The 15,937-nt window shown below is 40.3% G+C and overlaps 2 protein-coding genes across 4 annotated transcripts in view; one reads left to right on the plus strand and one right to left on the minus strand.

The window, feature by feature from the left end:
• Positions 1-12,007, minus strand: part of septin8a (septin 8a) — a 32,787-nt gene extending 20,780 nt beyond the window's left edge. Inside the window, exons 1-4 of one of the 3 annotated variants that reach the window (XM_058086224.1) lie at positions 11,881-12,007; positions 11,568-11,683; positions 4,437-4,551; positions 3,040-3,235 (exon numbers count right to left, since the gene is read on the minus strand). In XM_058086224.1, coding sequence (XP_057942207.1) covers positions 3,040-3,235; positions 4,437-4,551; positions 11,568-11,597 — 341 coding nt within the window. In that variant the 5' untranslated portion in view covers positions 11,598-11,683; positions 11,881-12,007. The remainder of the gene's footprint in view (positions 1-3,039; positions 3,236-4,436; positions 4,552-11,567; positions 11,684-11,880) is intronic. The other 2 variants (XM_058086225.1, XM_058086226.1) reach the window with 2 other exon arrangements.
• Positions 12,008-13,132: 1,125 nt separating this feature from the next.
• Positions 13,133-15,279, plus strand: LOC131137858 (ankyrin repeat domain-containing protein SOWAHA-like). Its single transcript, XM_058086228.1, has one exon. It carries the CDS (start codon positions 13,210-13,212, stop codon positions 14,329-14,331), a length of 1,122 nt encoding a protein of 373 aa, XP_057942211.1. The 5' UTR covers positions 13,133-13,209; the 3' UTR covers positions 14,332-15,279.
• Positions 15,280-15,937: the final 658 nt, after the last annotated feature.

Consider the following 15,937-nt stretch of genomic DNA (forward strand, 5'->3'; position numbering starts at 1 on the left):
TACAGTCAGGCAATATGTAATAACTTAGCATATCTATGAAACTGAAGTGTTTTTCGCATGTTTTTTTGTGATGCCACTACACTGGTGATGACATGAAATTGAGTCAGGCTTCTCAGTACACGGCTAAAACTACAATAAGTCAACATCCATAAAGCAAATGGTGTTAATTCCGAATGTGAAGAAACTCCCAGCACCTTGCATCGTATAAAAGGTAGTGTGAAGAGCAAACACTTCGCTTTTCCGGAGAAATACGTACACCATGGATGTCCAAAGTGCAGTCCTGGACTATTTGTGGCATGGTTTTGATGGACCAATGGCGCATTATAGCAATAAAACAAACAAAAAAACAGAGTACAAAGGCATAATGTAACAAGAAAAATCTGAAGGTGCATGCATTATGGCTGGGAACCTTTGGTTTAGGGCAGGGGTCTCAAACTCAATTTACTTGGGGGCCACTGGAGCTCGGGTCTGGGTGAGACTGGGCCGCATCAGGTTTTCAAAAAAAAAAAAAAGCATTTATTAAAAACAAAAATTTTTTAAAAACTTTGCTTTGGTTCCAATTTTCTACAAGAAAAGCTCTGATAAAACAAGAATAAAGAAAATCAATCAATCAGTAATAAATAAATAAATATAATAATAATAAAACGGCAAATAATAAAAACTTAAGAAACCACATATAGTTGGTGGGTAGACAAATTATTTTTTTCAGATTAAAATTAACAAAGCATTATTAGAGCCCTGTAGACATGACTAAACACGACTATAGTCACATTTATACTTTTTTTATTTACAACATATTGCGCAACTGCAGGGTCTTGAGACATGCTAACTCGCAAACTAGAGAGCTAGCGACCTAAACGGTAGCCTTCAAGTTATTTCCTTTAAACTTAAATAGCCAAAAACTTACCACTTCCACACGGATAGGGAGGATAACTATTAACAGTTATTTAACCTTTAACATGAACATTAATCAAACGTAATAATTTTTTCTGGGTACATGATACCATACAGCATCCATATCAAACTTGCGCGGGCCGCACTAACATTAAACTTTCATATCAAGGCGGGGGCCTCAAACTAGCGGGCCGCGTGTTTGAGACCCCTGGTTTAGGGGGTGTGGTTTGCTTTAGGAGTCAATATCACTGTCGTAAAACGTATAAGAGCACAAACTACATTTTGTTTACTGAAATTCCACATTTGGTCACTGCAATTCTACATCTCATTACTGTATAGGTTATTGTTTTTGACAGCAATTCTACATTTTGTTACTGTTACGTTTTGTTACTGCAGAGTGGAAAAAAGTTATCTCCCATTCCATGTGGAAGTGGTAATTTTTTTTTTTTTTTTGCTTCTTAGTTTGTCCTTCTTCCCCACTCAGCTTCAACCCCTTTCTTAAGTTTTGAATAAGTAATCTATAGGCTAACACGTTATCTTGGTAGCGTGCAATGCTTAAAGTGACAGCCGTCTCGTATGTCCCTGCAGTAATCCCATAGCTTTTGTATTACAGTTGAGGAATATGTTGGAAACAAAGAATAATTGGATGGTAAAAGTGACTATGGGGGGGTTATTTCATGTCTGCAAGGCTCTTGTTTTTGATGTACAATATTTACACTTATTTTGAACAGCACCTGCCACTTTTATATTTATATTGTTAGTCCTTGTTTTATTTCTATACTTTTCCTTATTCTTATTTTTACCTTCTACAAAATGCACCATGGAGTTTGCACTCAAATTTCATTGTATGCAATACAATGACAATACAGGCGATTCTGATTCTGAAACAACAGCATCCACAAGCCTCTGCCCCCCCTTCACATGCATCTTCAATCTTCCTCTGCGGAATGCACCGCAGTTGACCTTAGCGGCCCTGAATTTACAGTGCTGGGTCTCATCTTCCACGAGCCGACAGAGGAGGCTTGCTATCAAAGGGCGTGAGAATGCCAATTGCTGGTTGGCTTCCAACTTTGCTAGAAGACTCAGTTGAACGTAAAGACTGCTTCCTCCTCCACTAACGACCTCTCTCTCATTGTGTTATTCTCAGGCCCAGTGAGGATAGAAATATGTGCAAGAATGTGTGCTGCTTTTCTCATTGAAATCCTAAACAACATGAAAGTAACTTGGCCACAAGCTACACCTTGAATGCGTCTATGGTAGCTTTGTGGTTCGAACAACGCTCCGTCACTCTGTAGCGATTTTTCAAAAATTCATGAATTAATAAATATTATTAGTTATTATTATTATTATTATTAGTCAACAAAATATTGTATTGTTCTCCACTGATAACTGGGGTTTAGTAATGATGAGGCATTAGCTTACACGACATTACCTTAACTTACACAGCATGTAGTCAGCCATTTCTGCAGAGTGGAAAAAAGTTATCTCCCATTCCATGTGGAAGTGGTAAGTTGGTTTTTTTTGCGTCTTACTCAGTTTGAGAGAGTTTGAGACCCCTGCTGTATAGGTTATTGTTTTTGACAGCAATTCTACATTTTGTTACTGTAACGTTTTGTTACTGTTACTGCAGAGTGGAAAAAAGTTATCTCCCATTCCATGTGGAAGTGGTACTTTTTTTTTTGCTTCTTAGTTTGTCCTTCTTCCCCACTCAGTTTCAACCTCTTTCTTAAGTTTCGAATAAGTAATCTACAGGCTAACACGTTATCTTGGTAGCATGCAATGCTTAAAGTGGCAGCCATCTCGTATGTCCCTGCAGTAATCCCATAGCCTTTGTATTACAGTTGAGGAATATGTTGGAAACCAAGAATAATAGGATTGTAAAAGTGACTATAGGGGTGTTATTTCATGTCTACAAGGCTCTATTTATAGGTTATCTATGGTCTAACTTTTCTATTCTATTCATCAATATTGAATTGGACTTTGCGGAAATTCACGTTTCACGGTCGATTGTGATATGATACGTTCACTGTGTTGCCTGTGTGAAAGCACTCATGGTTGCATCACAGTTTCGCTTTACAGTGTTCTGTGTGAAAGGCACAGGACAATAAATGTTTTGCGGCATCTAAAACAGGTCTATCCTCATACCTGTCGTCTTTGTTGATCTGATCCCCGAAGCCGACGGTGTCGACGATGGTCAGCTTGAGGTGGACGTTGCTCTCTTGCAGGTCGTATGTCCGTGGGCGCAGGTAGACGCCATTCTGGTAGTGGCTGGCCTCTTCGTTCTCAAACATGGTGTTGAACAGCGTGTTCATTAGCGTGGACTTGCCAATGCCCGTCTCCCCTGAGGATGGTTGGAAGGGAGCAATGTGAGGCGAGACAGAGGAAGACAAGCGTGTGTGAGATGTATTGCTCACAGGGGAGTGATACATCTCGTTTTAAAAGGCTCACTATAGTCGGGGTTCCAAACCGGCCCTGTGTGTTTTTAGTACGTATATTTTTCCCGTTTCTGAAAACGTGGGAAGGGACTAGCAAGAGCAGAGTGGGAGCACGTCACTCGAACGATTGCACACGGTGTAAGTACGTGGCCCGCACGCCACGCCTGACAATGGGGAGTATACATAAAACGATCTTCCTAAGTTCTAAAAATATGCAACCACCTCAGACACAAAAACATAGCTGCAAATATGGGACATTTTCAGGAAGTACTACCCAATCAAAGGAAGGGTTTCTAATGTTAGGTTTGGGACCCACAATGGTGTTGCTGGTCAATTTGTATTGGACTGTTTTTTATCATGTTTGCTGTAATGTAGTTTAAGGGGACCCATTAGGCTCATGTGCACTCTTATAGAGCAGCTACACACAATAACCCGGGCAGAAAGCTTTCAGGATCTTCCAGGTTGTGCACCTCTTCCATGGATTTCCTACTTCCCACCCAAACAGCCTGTTTAATTTACTCCACCGCCGGCCCTCCTCCCGGTATGGCCACTCCAAAGTAATCGGTCACACTCCCAAGTGTTCATTTTGTCCGATTACTTAGACAGAATAAACGCAGTTCGGACACTGATAAATTGTTACTTACAGCTTGCTCCTCTGACTCCTCAACATCACCGATAATGTTGGAAAGGCGTTGGATTTCAGCAACAGTTGGGCAAATTGTCAAGCTTCGCCCATGTTCACAAAACAATGCTGACCGGGAATCAGAAACTCCAACCACTTCTGCCTGATGCTTACTTCTTTTTGGAAAGCTAAACAAAATGATCCTTCCTTTACACCGGAACTAACACTTCCTGCATACTATTTAACATGGTAAACAGAGCTAAGCAGAGGAGGGAGGGCAGGGCGACTGTGTATCTGGGCATGCCCGTATAAGAAAGTATGGGTTGCATTGACGTCAGTCGAACTCAAAAGCATAAAAGGTCCCCTTTAATGTTCCTAATTATGTGCTGATGTTATGACAATCCGTGGAAACCCTGATCTAGAGGGCAGATTTGGGGATTTGCTATGATATCCTGTGATGCACCAACAAGGAGGCATTTACTCACCTACGCAGAGGATATTAAAACAAAAACCCTGTGTGACCGATTTGCTGACCAGTTGGTCGGGCAGGCTGTCGAATCCAACATGACCGCCCAGGTTGAGGCTGCGCTTCTCTTCATTCTATTAGGGCACAAAAGAAAACACAGAAGGAGAAATATTAATACATACATTAACATAGTATCGTGGATGACATCGGGTGGCCAAGAGTGCGAGATAAAAACATCAAGACATCTAAGTGGTTTCACCTTTAACCTTGCTATCTAAACAGGCACACAGAATGCGTGTCAGTGCTGCAGACTGCACCTTGAGATAAATGAGGCTAGCTAGTAGCGTTGTTCGTCTGGCTGAGCCTCTGACGACCGACCGACCGCATTCTTGAAGGCTGATGTCACCGTATGGCAGCAGACTTGAGAGCAGAGCTCGGCTAGACGTGACCACACTGCCATCTTCCAATGCTACGAATACAATAGCTAAGTCTAGAAAAGCATTAAATGTACATGCTGTCATAGGTCTAAACACAGAAAAGGTTCATGAGCTGCGGTGATAGGAAGTCAGTGGACCATCCATCCCTGAGGAAACAACACAGTTCCCACACCAATGTTAGGACAACAGGAAATGGCTACAGGGAGGGGCCTCAGGTGGCTCCCAGTGAAATAGGGCGGAAACTGGATGGCTTATAAATTGACCAGCGATTACATAAATAAGGGGAAACCCTGAACCAGGAGGTGTAAGCGAGGACCCCGACGTCTAACTTACATCTATTTCATGACTACCTATTATTTTCCAAGGCTTCGGTTATAGCCAGTCTGATGTAGCTGCTAAGCAAGTTGGAAAATGAAGCCCAACTGGACCGCAACAGGAGGTGTCGAGAACAGATGTCGGCTTCTGGAGACTCCTCATTGGGACATAATTCAACATGTGACGAATGGAGGAACACCACCTGATGACCTCGATGACAAACCCATATGCACACACACACACCTCAAACAGACCCGGGGGCATCATGCAGACTTATTCAAGTGTCACCTAAAGTGCAACATATCCCAATTTGGACACCTGTAAAGGTGCTTTTTCAGTTATTATGCAGAACACATGTGATTTTATCCGGAGGACAGGAAATGTGCACAGAAATCCAGTCCAGCAGATAGCAGTGACAATTGGGAAGTAGTAAGAATCAAGTGTGATTATTTAATTCATTTATTTTCTTTTTTTATTATTTTTATTTTAAATTTTATTTAATTTTATTTAATTATTTAATTTGAGGAAGAATATTTTCCTTTTTTTCTCTCATATACTTTTATTTTTCAATCTCACGGAAATAATACTATAACATTGATGTCTTTATAGCCATGTTAGCTTGTGATGACTGGTGTGGTGACTGTTTAGTTGGAGTTTCTTTCTTTCTTTTGTACTGGACGATGTACGATAGGATGACTAATAATGAACAATGGTTGCTCTTGGCATGTAGTTGGGTGCCTCAGGCTGGGTGAGGGTGGTTGGATGTGGGTTTTTTATTCTGGTAGACAAGGAATAAAATATGTTTTGTTGGGATGAGGTTGGAATCTGGGTGGTTAGGGGGGTGGGACTAGATAAGTCTTGACTTCTTCCCACTCCCTTTCGAACATGTGTACGTTTATATATACATGGGTATTTTTATTTGTATTGATTTTGGTTGGTTTGTTGTGCTTTGGATGTTTTTTTTATGTTCGAAATAAAGAAGGAAAAACAAAAAAAAATAAATAAATCCTGCAAAGTTGGCACATCAGAGCCATAAAAGCCCCTGTCTGTGCCTTTTACACAGACTACAATATAGTCTCAACCGTAGCTCTCCAACATAAAATAATTATAGATGATAACATCAGCACCAGCACGACAGGGCTTCCCTTACACACAAAAGGTGTCCCCCACCTCTGATTCTACCTCCAAAGCTAGACATTGCCAAGTCGCTTCTCGATTCTGCATCGGCGATATTCACATCAAAGTGCAACCTGGAAAAAAAAACCTACCTTGAGAAGCAGTGTTAAGTTCTGATGCTATTTGAGGCCACAGCCTCTTTCACACAGAGATCCCACAATCATCAGATGAGTAACAATACAGCTTTTCCTTCACAACTTGACAGTGTTCATTTTGCCAGCCTGAGTAACCAGCATAATACAACATTGAAAAACACATTTTGTTATATTATCTCAAATGCTGCCCAACCAAACTTTCTCTTTGATTTCTTTGGCATCCGGTTTAAGCAGTGAGCAAACTCCATCATGCCTCCATTTCTAAAAGCTAGAATTTTACATAACTGGCAATTTGTATCATGCAAAAAGTGAAGGGGAGATAAGGAATGACACAATCCAGCACTTTTTCGTTGTTAAATAACTCATCTGTACTCCCTTCCTGTTCCTCGATTCTCACACCTAACCACTGCCCCGCCTCCTCACTCTTCACCGTCCCACAGGAAAGATAAAATAAATGAGTGAGGCATATTTATCTTTACAAGACTGTAAAAATACTATCATTAAACGGCCAGAGACAAAAACACAATAAGTAGGGTAGCGTCTTCATTGAATCTCTCAGTGGGGCGCTCCCAATTGTAAAAAAAATATATATATATGTATCTAAATGGTACTGGCAATCAAGCAGTTAAGTTTTTTTTCGGTGGATGCACTACAATGTGGTTTTATTATGTTTTATTCTAGCACATGGGACAGGATTGATTGGCTGCAGGAGATAAGATTGCACAGTTGAGAAGCCAAAGTACCATGTGGAAGAGATTGAAAGTGAAAAAAAAATGTGACAGCAAGCAGCCTTCCAATTGTCCTCACTGATGAAAAAATAAAAAAACATTTATATCCAAGTGCCAAATAAAATATTTAATTTTTCTCTGCCCGGTGACTAGTGTAGGATTCCACCATAGAAGCAGTGGGGGACTTTCCCCCCTCCACCCTGTTGCTGCACAAAATCTGTTCAGGGAAAAAAAAATTGAAAAATGTTCAAATAGCCTTCATGATTGATGTTGGGATAGCTCACGATACCTAGAATCCAATTACGTGGCTTTTTCTTTGGCTTATTTTTTTTCATTTATGACATACCACCATGCAGGCAATGAGAAACTGTGTCTCTGTCCTGGCTGCTCAGTACAATATGTCTAAATTGACAATATTGTAAGAACCACAGAATATCAATTTTTATGTGAATGTTAAAAGACTTAAATGCGAAATACTACAGAGGACATAAAGTCGAAAAACAGAACGTTACAAGTCATAAAACTATGTAGCATGACAACAAAGTCATAAAATGGCATGACAAAAAGTCAAGACATTGGAAGATTAAAGTCGTAATGTTATGCGTGTTACGAGTGTAAGTTATGTTGACTATAGGGGTGTTATTTTATGTTTAGAGAGCTCTAATAATGTAAAAAAAAATTCATTTATGAAGAAAAATCTTACTTTTAGCAAATTATTGTTATATTTTATATTTTAATTAATATAATATTTCATTATAATATTTTATTATTATATTTTATTTATTTTATATTTTATTACAATATTTTAATATTATAATAATGAAAAATAGATAAAAAGTAACAATGTTACAACAATAAAGCTGTTCATTAGGAAAAATGCATAATATGGTAGGAGATAGTCGTAGAGTTAAGAAGATAAGTTGTATTATTTCAGAGAAAAATTATACAAATGTCATAGTTTTACACAAAAAATTAAACATGTTTGCGAAAAACAGTCCTATTATAATATTAGAATATCTTTACAACATTAAGGTAAAAAAAATACATAACTGACAATTCAGTCATAAGGCTTGCAGAATAAAGTTCTAACATTCTACTAATAAAGCCATAATGTGAAAGCCATAACAATGACAATTGTGATCAACATCTAGAAATCTATTTCTAGAGTTTTGAGAGGCCGTCTGACCTCGTCTATACTGTACGTACCGCAGATATTGACTCACTGGTTCACACGCCGGCAGTAGCGTTGGTGTCGCTATTCATCCGCAGCATTGACTTTGACAAGCTGGCCTCCAGGCACTTGTGGCATGTATGTTCTATAAGCACCACAATGCATCACTGATGACACACCACATCCTGTCTACGCTACAAGCCGTCTGACCTGAACGAGCTAAATAATTAGCTACGAGTCTTTGAATGCGTCTGGCAGTGAGACTTACTTGCTTAAAGAAATGGGATGAATTACCGTTTCAAGCATGACTCCACCTCCACTTGCCTTAGGTTGTTCTTGATGATAATTCCAGATTGCATGAAGGCCTCACGGGTGAAACAATGGTCTGTTGGGTCAGTAAGTAGCCCTTACATGGGGAAAATGTAGTTGGGCTTTTCATTATATAATAACAGCTGCAGCTAAGGCTTTAAGGACCAGGCTTGAGGTCCGTAGGGAAGCTGGTAAAGCACCCCCCCCCCACCCCCACCCTCTCTACAAGCGCAAAGGCTGTATGATTCCTGCCTTTTAATGTGGCATGTTTGGATAAATGAGTGTCAAAATTGCCCTGAGGGCCACAAATAAAGGCTTGTTACTTTTCTCCCTGTTGTGTAAATGTGTTTACCTACTTGGAGACACAATGCTTTTGCAGAAAGTTGATTCCCCCCCTCCACTCCACTCCACAAGCATAGCAACAATTGTTCAATTTAATGTGTCATGAGCTGCAGGATTGTTTTGTGTGACTTTTGTGCATTGTGAGAAACTGAAAATCTGCTCATGCGATATTAGTATTCGGATAGAGGATTTTAATACAGTTTTCTACATTCTTATTAGTCTGTTCCAGTGTCAAACCGTCCTGTGCAATAACATTTTAGCTAGGGCTGTCAAAGTCAAACAGAAATTTTCATTAGCGGCATTATTTCTTTTGACGGCGAATACAAGAAGTGAAACATTACTGGGGCACTGCCTGTATTTTTTTATTATTGTCATTTATACAGTGGTACCTTAGCATCCCAACTAACGAGAGTCTTTTAGATGTATGCTTTGAACTGCAAGCTAAAATTCGGCTGCTAGTTAGCCGGCAAGCATAGGCGAGGATAGCTATTTTGGGGCTTGTGTCAATGTGACCATGACTGAACATGAGAATAAAACGTATCAATACATCTTTGGTGGCAAATGAGTTCATCGAGATTGAATATTTGAATCGATTGACAGACCTAATTTTACGAGTTTTGACACACATAAAATCCAATCCACTTTCACCCTGGATCAGTCACCAGCCAATTGCATGTACACTTTTGCATATATAAAAAACTTATATAGAAACATTGCTAATTGTGCGATGCTAGCATTAGTAGTAATACATGGTGGGTATTTTCTATCCAATATTTATTGTTTGTATTGAGAGGAGAAATATTATCTCAGGGAAGAACTAAATCTGAAACACTTATATGCTTGGACTACATTAAAAAGCCATAGCATTTCAGTATGTGGAATCAAACTATGGAATGGATTGAGTAAGACCCTCAAACAATGCACAACGATGAGCCAATTCAAGAAACAATACAAGCAGTTGATGTTTGCTAAATACAAGGATGAAGAGTCTTGAACCAGTCATGATGTGCTATATATATATATATATCACTAAATTGACAGTTACTATGGTAACCATTATGTCATTGTATGGTCTCGTACTTCAGTACGTGACAAAATAAAATAAAATAAAATAGGAAAGCAGGAAGTGAACAAATGTAACAGTTACTGATTGTAAAAGTACCAGATGGAGGGGTAGGATTTAATAAGCTTTGCTTCTTCCTACTCCTTTTGGACATGTGGAACTGTGAACTGATTATGTGATGCATTCAAATGAAATAAATCCATTACCATTATTTTTAGTTACTTACATTGTTTACAGAATCTTAACTTTAATGACGAATGATGACCGTTTCTTTGCTTTGTGAAACTTCAGCAAACTCTGACATTGTTTTAACATAACCAGAGGGCATGTTTGAATCAGCGGCGTGCTGTTATTCATGGGCCCGCACTCTGATCGAATCAATGAGAGACAACAACAGTTGCAGGGTAATTGGCTGCATCGATCGCCTCTCGTGGCCTACAAAGTTATCCCAAAAGCTACACCTCTCTGCAATGTGTGCCAGTGACACTCTCCCACCGTGTGGTGCCCTTTCGACACAAACCAGCCAACCAGGCAGGCCCATCAGTTTGTTCAATATGGTCTCACTTAGATGCGAAAAGTGAAGACAGGAAGTCAGACAGGCCCCAGCTGTGCAGCCGCCCAGCCGCTACCGCTGGCCTGTTTCACTGCATTCTCAGCATTTTCTCCCCCCATAATCAATGCCCCAATTTTATATTCCAACATCCCAGTCAGCAGTACAGAGGCAACTGGGCACCATGAGTCCTTTAGCCTTTCCAGTGTCCACTTCATAAGCATGTGTCATAACACCCGCTTCATATTGCATCTTTAACAATGAATACAATGAAAAAGGTATAAAGAATAAAGCTGTACAGTTACTATAGTAGGCTCCAGCATACCCCCACAACCATAATGAGGAAATGCCATTATGAGAAAATAGATATTTTACAAGTGAAAAATAAAGCCACTGGGTCAGACATGATTTATTGCTGCAACTTATACATATTTCAGATGCCTCCCTGTCTTTTACGACAAACTGAGACATGCACAAACACTGCAAGGGGGTGGAAACGACATCAATAACTGGTGACAATATGAAAATACTCCAAGAATTAAATGCAATATGACAGGAAGTTGCAAGAAGAAGCCACATGACGTGCAGACACTGAGTCATTGATATCATGCACAGTGTTTTCCCTGCACAACTATTTAGCGTATTTAATAGTCTTTACCTGCTAGCTAGCTTACATTTTCCATTGATTTCATTGCTGTAAAAATCCACATGGAGCACAGAGAGACAATGAACACAAAATAACCAACACAGAGGTGATTTGTTTGTTTTAAACGTCCAAAACCTGCTTCCACAAAAATCACTTCCACCGTGTGGGCTGAGCCCCACATTGGAGGCTCCCAACACGGGGAAAGGCTTAACCATACTACCGCTAACATTTGCTTGTTTTTTACTCCCTCTTAACAAACCACCACCGTGTATATAGTGTGCATTTATTGTAGGCGACACCTGGAGAAGGTTGACTCACCGAAAACACGTCCACGTCCGTGGCAGCCATGGTGCGGAATGTGTGCTGTTTGCTGTAGCGGACTGAAGAGGTGGGGGGCAGAAAGGGAGCTGCCCTTGTCGCTCTCTACTAGCCTGCTGCTGACAGAGAGGAGACGAGGAAGAGGGAGGGGTGGAATGACAAGATCATTCACCTACCCGTTGCTCTCGCGTCGCTTAAACAAGCTAGGCTTTACACTTTAGTGTTGATAGTCACACAATTACACCACAAAACGTATTCAGTTAGCATCTACCGTTCTCCCCATGAAAACATTTAAACCAAAAAATGACTCTACCTGTGGTTTTGTTGATTAGCCAGAAGCGTTTCGTTTTAATCGTCTCGACAACGCAGTGCATGGTGGGAGCTTTCCTGGAGCCTTGGCAGACATCTTTGGGCGGGACAGGTCCGTCCCAATATGGCGACCTGTCAGGACCTTCCCACTACTCGTCCTCAAGAATGTGACACTGCAAGCCAAGACAAGAGAAGAAGGGGAAAATATGTGTCAACAGTTGAGATGTATATCAGTCTTACTTGTTGTTTTTATTGTTACTTTACTTACATTTCTATTGCTCAATGCTGCCACCTATTGATTTGTGAAAGTAGCAATATCCCGTTTGATGTATACATAGTTTATATCAAACTTAAAGATGTATTAATAATGTCATATTTTTCATGTTAGGAGCAGGTGGAAAGCACTATATATTGTGTTGGATGTCATTACAGTATACCGGTATTATAGTACTGGTGTACCTAATGTAGTGGCCAGTGAGTGGGCGTGTCCAGAATTAAAACGCTTCCTATGTAGAAGTATATACAATATACATGTACAGTATACATCATATATAAAAAAAACTTTTTGAATTGCAGGCCACCTTGGGTTAAAAAGAACAACAACATACTTGCTCACAGTGCAACAAAAAGATAATAAAATACCTCCACAGCAAGTTAAATCAACTACTATGACTATGTGGGTGATTAATAACAACTAAATGCTAAACATGACACATAACTGTTGTTTTCAATTGGCCACAAGGCATGCTGGGTAGTCCAAATGCAACCATATGAACAATAAATTGGCTATCAGGAGTTTTTTTTTAATTTATACAATCTTAGCTCAGTTTAAGATATAATATTTTTGCAGAAATTCTGTATTTTGAATTGCAGGCCACCTTGGGTTAAAAAGAACAACAACATACTTGCTCACTGTGCAACAAAAAGATAATAAAATACCTCCACAGCAAGTTAAATCAACTACTATGACTATGTGGGTGATTAATAACAACTAAATGCTAAACATGACACATAACTGTTATTTTCAATTGGCCACAAGACATGCTGGGTAGTCCAAATGCAACCATATGAACAATAAATTGGATATCAGGAGTTTTTTTTTTATTTATACAATCTTAGCTCAGTATAAGATATAATATTTTTGCAGAAATTCTGTATTTTGTATGCTAGGTGGGAAAGTAAAAAATAAAGACATTGAAAGTAATTCGCTTCAAATGACGTCACGTCTACACCGGAAGATTCAGGTAGGCAGGAGGAGGAGGAGCCGGTCAAGGTGCGTTGACAGAACCTGCAAGAAAGAAAGACTTTTCCGTTGTAGTTCTTTTTTAAAAACATGTTGTTGAGCCAAGAGAGCGTCCTGTCGGTCCTTCTATCCGAGGGTGGTCGAGTGAGGAAATCCGAGCTGGTGTCTCGCTTTAAAGACTCGGTGGACTGCGACGATGCGGCTGAGAAGGCTCGGAACAGAGAACTCTTTAAGACTTTTGTTAACAATGTCGCCTACGTGAAGGAGAGCGAGGGTGTCCGCTATGTGGTGCTCAAGAAGAACTACCTGAAATGTCTGCAGGAGAAGCAGGAGGAAACGGAGGACAAGGAGGAGAGTCCACCTGAAGGAGAAGGAGAAGCGCTGCTGTCTCCTTTTGAGCTTGCATTGCAGAGGAGCAAAGATTCAGAAATAAAAGTGCAGAAGATGCTCACTTTTGTAGCCAAACCCGACGCTTTACCCCTGATGATGCCCTCCATGGACCTCAAAGTGGACACCCCTGAAAGCCCCTTAAGTACCAGAAGGAGACCGCCTCCAGATGAGTCTAAAGATACCAGAATCCCCTCTTCGGTTCCTCTAGACCAGGCGGAGCACGAGTGGCTGGTGAAGTGCGCCTCTGGTCACTGGAGTCAGGTCTACGGTCTCATGCTGAGAGACTGCCAGCTAGTCCACAAACGGGACTTCATGTCAGGCTTCACCGCCCTGCACTGGGCCGCCAAGCACGGCAATGGCGGCATGCTGGAAAAGCTTGTCGACCTCTCCAGAGAGACGGGCATCACTGTGGACATCAACGCCAGGACGCACGGCGGCTACACGCCGTTACATGTCGCCGCCTTGCACAAGCAGGACTACATCCTGGTTAGACTAGTGGCGGAGTACGGTGCCGATGTGAGGATACGGGATAACGGCGGGAAAAAGGCGTACCACTATCTGCACAAGGACGCCTCGGAGACCATCAGGGAGATGTTAGGCCAACCTAAAGTCCGGCAATCTGACGACGACAAGGAGGAGCTGTTCCAGGATGTGTCCAAGGGCCGCCATTCTATAAGTCGCCTCTTCCAGCCTCATGTGAGGCCGCACAGGAGGGGCCACAAGCAGAGGGCCGCGTTCTTCTCATTAAGTGACGAACCGGCTGGCGACGAACAAGAGGACGGGGTCTTCAGACACAGGATCGTATCAGACGCTTTCGCATAACTATCCTTCGTGGATCGTTTTTCTTAACAAACAGTCCTTCTGAATGTTCTAAACTCCTCTTTTCATGCTAAGGTTATATTCTACACACTCAAAACATGAATTGAAACGGAATCAACAGCACCTCTGCTGGATGAAGCCAAGTACTGCACTCCAGTTAGCATTAATCAGCAATCAGTGCCTCATTTCTGTGTATTTTCTTGCGGGATGTCCGATAATTATCGGTACCAATAATTATCGGTCCGATATCAGTATCAAAATGTGATATTGGTTCATATTGGTATCTGATTTTTTTTCCTGATCATGAAAATCAATATTAAAAAAATGCTATACACAACACATATGTGTTCACTCCACCACATATCAGTATCGGCTGATATCGGTATCAGAAATTGAGAATTGGACAAAATCGGTTTTCAGCAAAAAAAATTCAATATCAGACATTGCTAGTTTTTATGTATCAGTCATTCTAACACAATAAATAATGGTGATGGTGCAAAAATATTGTCTGTGCTCGCCTAGCAAATAAATAATTGGGTAAAATATCACCATGGCAATGTATCTTATTGTAGTATTAATACACTAAAATTAAATATGTGTGTGTACCAATGACATGTCAACATCAACACATTAGGAACATTATTTTAGTAACCCTGCCTACCCCCTTGTGTGTGTGTGTGTGTGTGTGTGTGTGTGTGTGTTTGCCTGAGGTCAGCTGACACTAGCGTTCCCACGAAACACACACCGTGTTTGACGTCAAGACAATGGCTCATCTCTAAGCCTCAGGCCTCGTCATTATGCACAAGAAATTATTTAAAGAAGCTGTTGTTTGTCACTATTTTGTATATTTATTTTGGTCCGCTGGTCCTTTAGTCAGCCATTATTCCAGTATTTTCTTCTGATATTCTTTGTTAGAAGTTGACTGAATTACTGTAAATAAATTGGAGTTAAGAATATTTACATTGGTACAATACTTATAATATAATATTGAATGTTAACATTATTATTATTGATTAATTATCCATAATATACGTATATTTGTCCTGTCCTTAAATGTGTTGTGAGACCAGTGTATGCCTCTAGGGGTGCTAATGAGTCACTATTCTTAAACTAACCATGCTAAGCGAAAAAACTACACACTTCCTGTACTTCCCTCTAGCAAAAAAAAAAAAAAAAAGCCCACCAAGATTATCTTGGCTATAAATGTCATTTAAGGATAATAATAGATTTAAAGCATTGCAGTTATACAATTAAAATACTCACCACAGGATCTGTACTAGGTAGTAAGAGGTGAAGCTAATGTGCTAGCGGACTGGTCAGTAAATATATACAGTAAAATGAAAAAAACAATAGTGAAATTATGTTTTTTTGTCTTAGAGAATTGTTAATTGTAGTTTATAATTGTGGCTTTTTTGTTTGCTCAGGCTATGGTTGTTCCTCCTCACCACTCTTTTGTCCGTGCTCTTCAGAGTGACACGCTACGCATTTAGTGTGCAATTAGGGAGACAAAGATGTCACTTGTGTTGACGTCCCTGTATTGCACGCATGCTGCCTTCACTGTCGTAGGAATCTTCAATTAATAGGATACACATGACAATACCGTACACAT

The sequence above is a fragment of the Doryrhamphus excisus genome, chromosome 11, assembly GCF_030265055.1.
Source record: "Doryrhamphus excisus isolate RoL2022-K1 chromosome 11, RoL_Dexc_1.0, whole genome shotgun sequence".
Lineage (NCBI taxonomy): Eukaryota > Metazoa > Chordata > Actinopteri > Syngnathiformes > Syngnathidae > Doryrhamphus > Doryrhamphus excisus.

What these genes read in the sequence shown, in the direction of transcription:
- LOC131137858 (XM_058086228.1), top strand. Translation starts at nt 13,210, where the DNA reads ATGTTGTTGAGCCAAGAGAGCGTCCTGTCGGTCCTTCTATCCGAGGGT.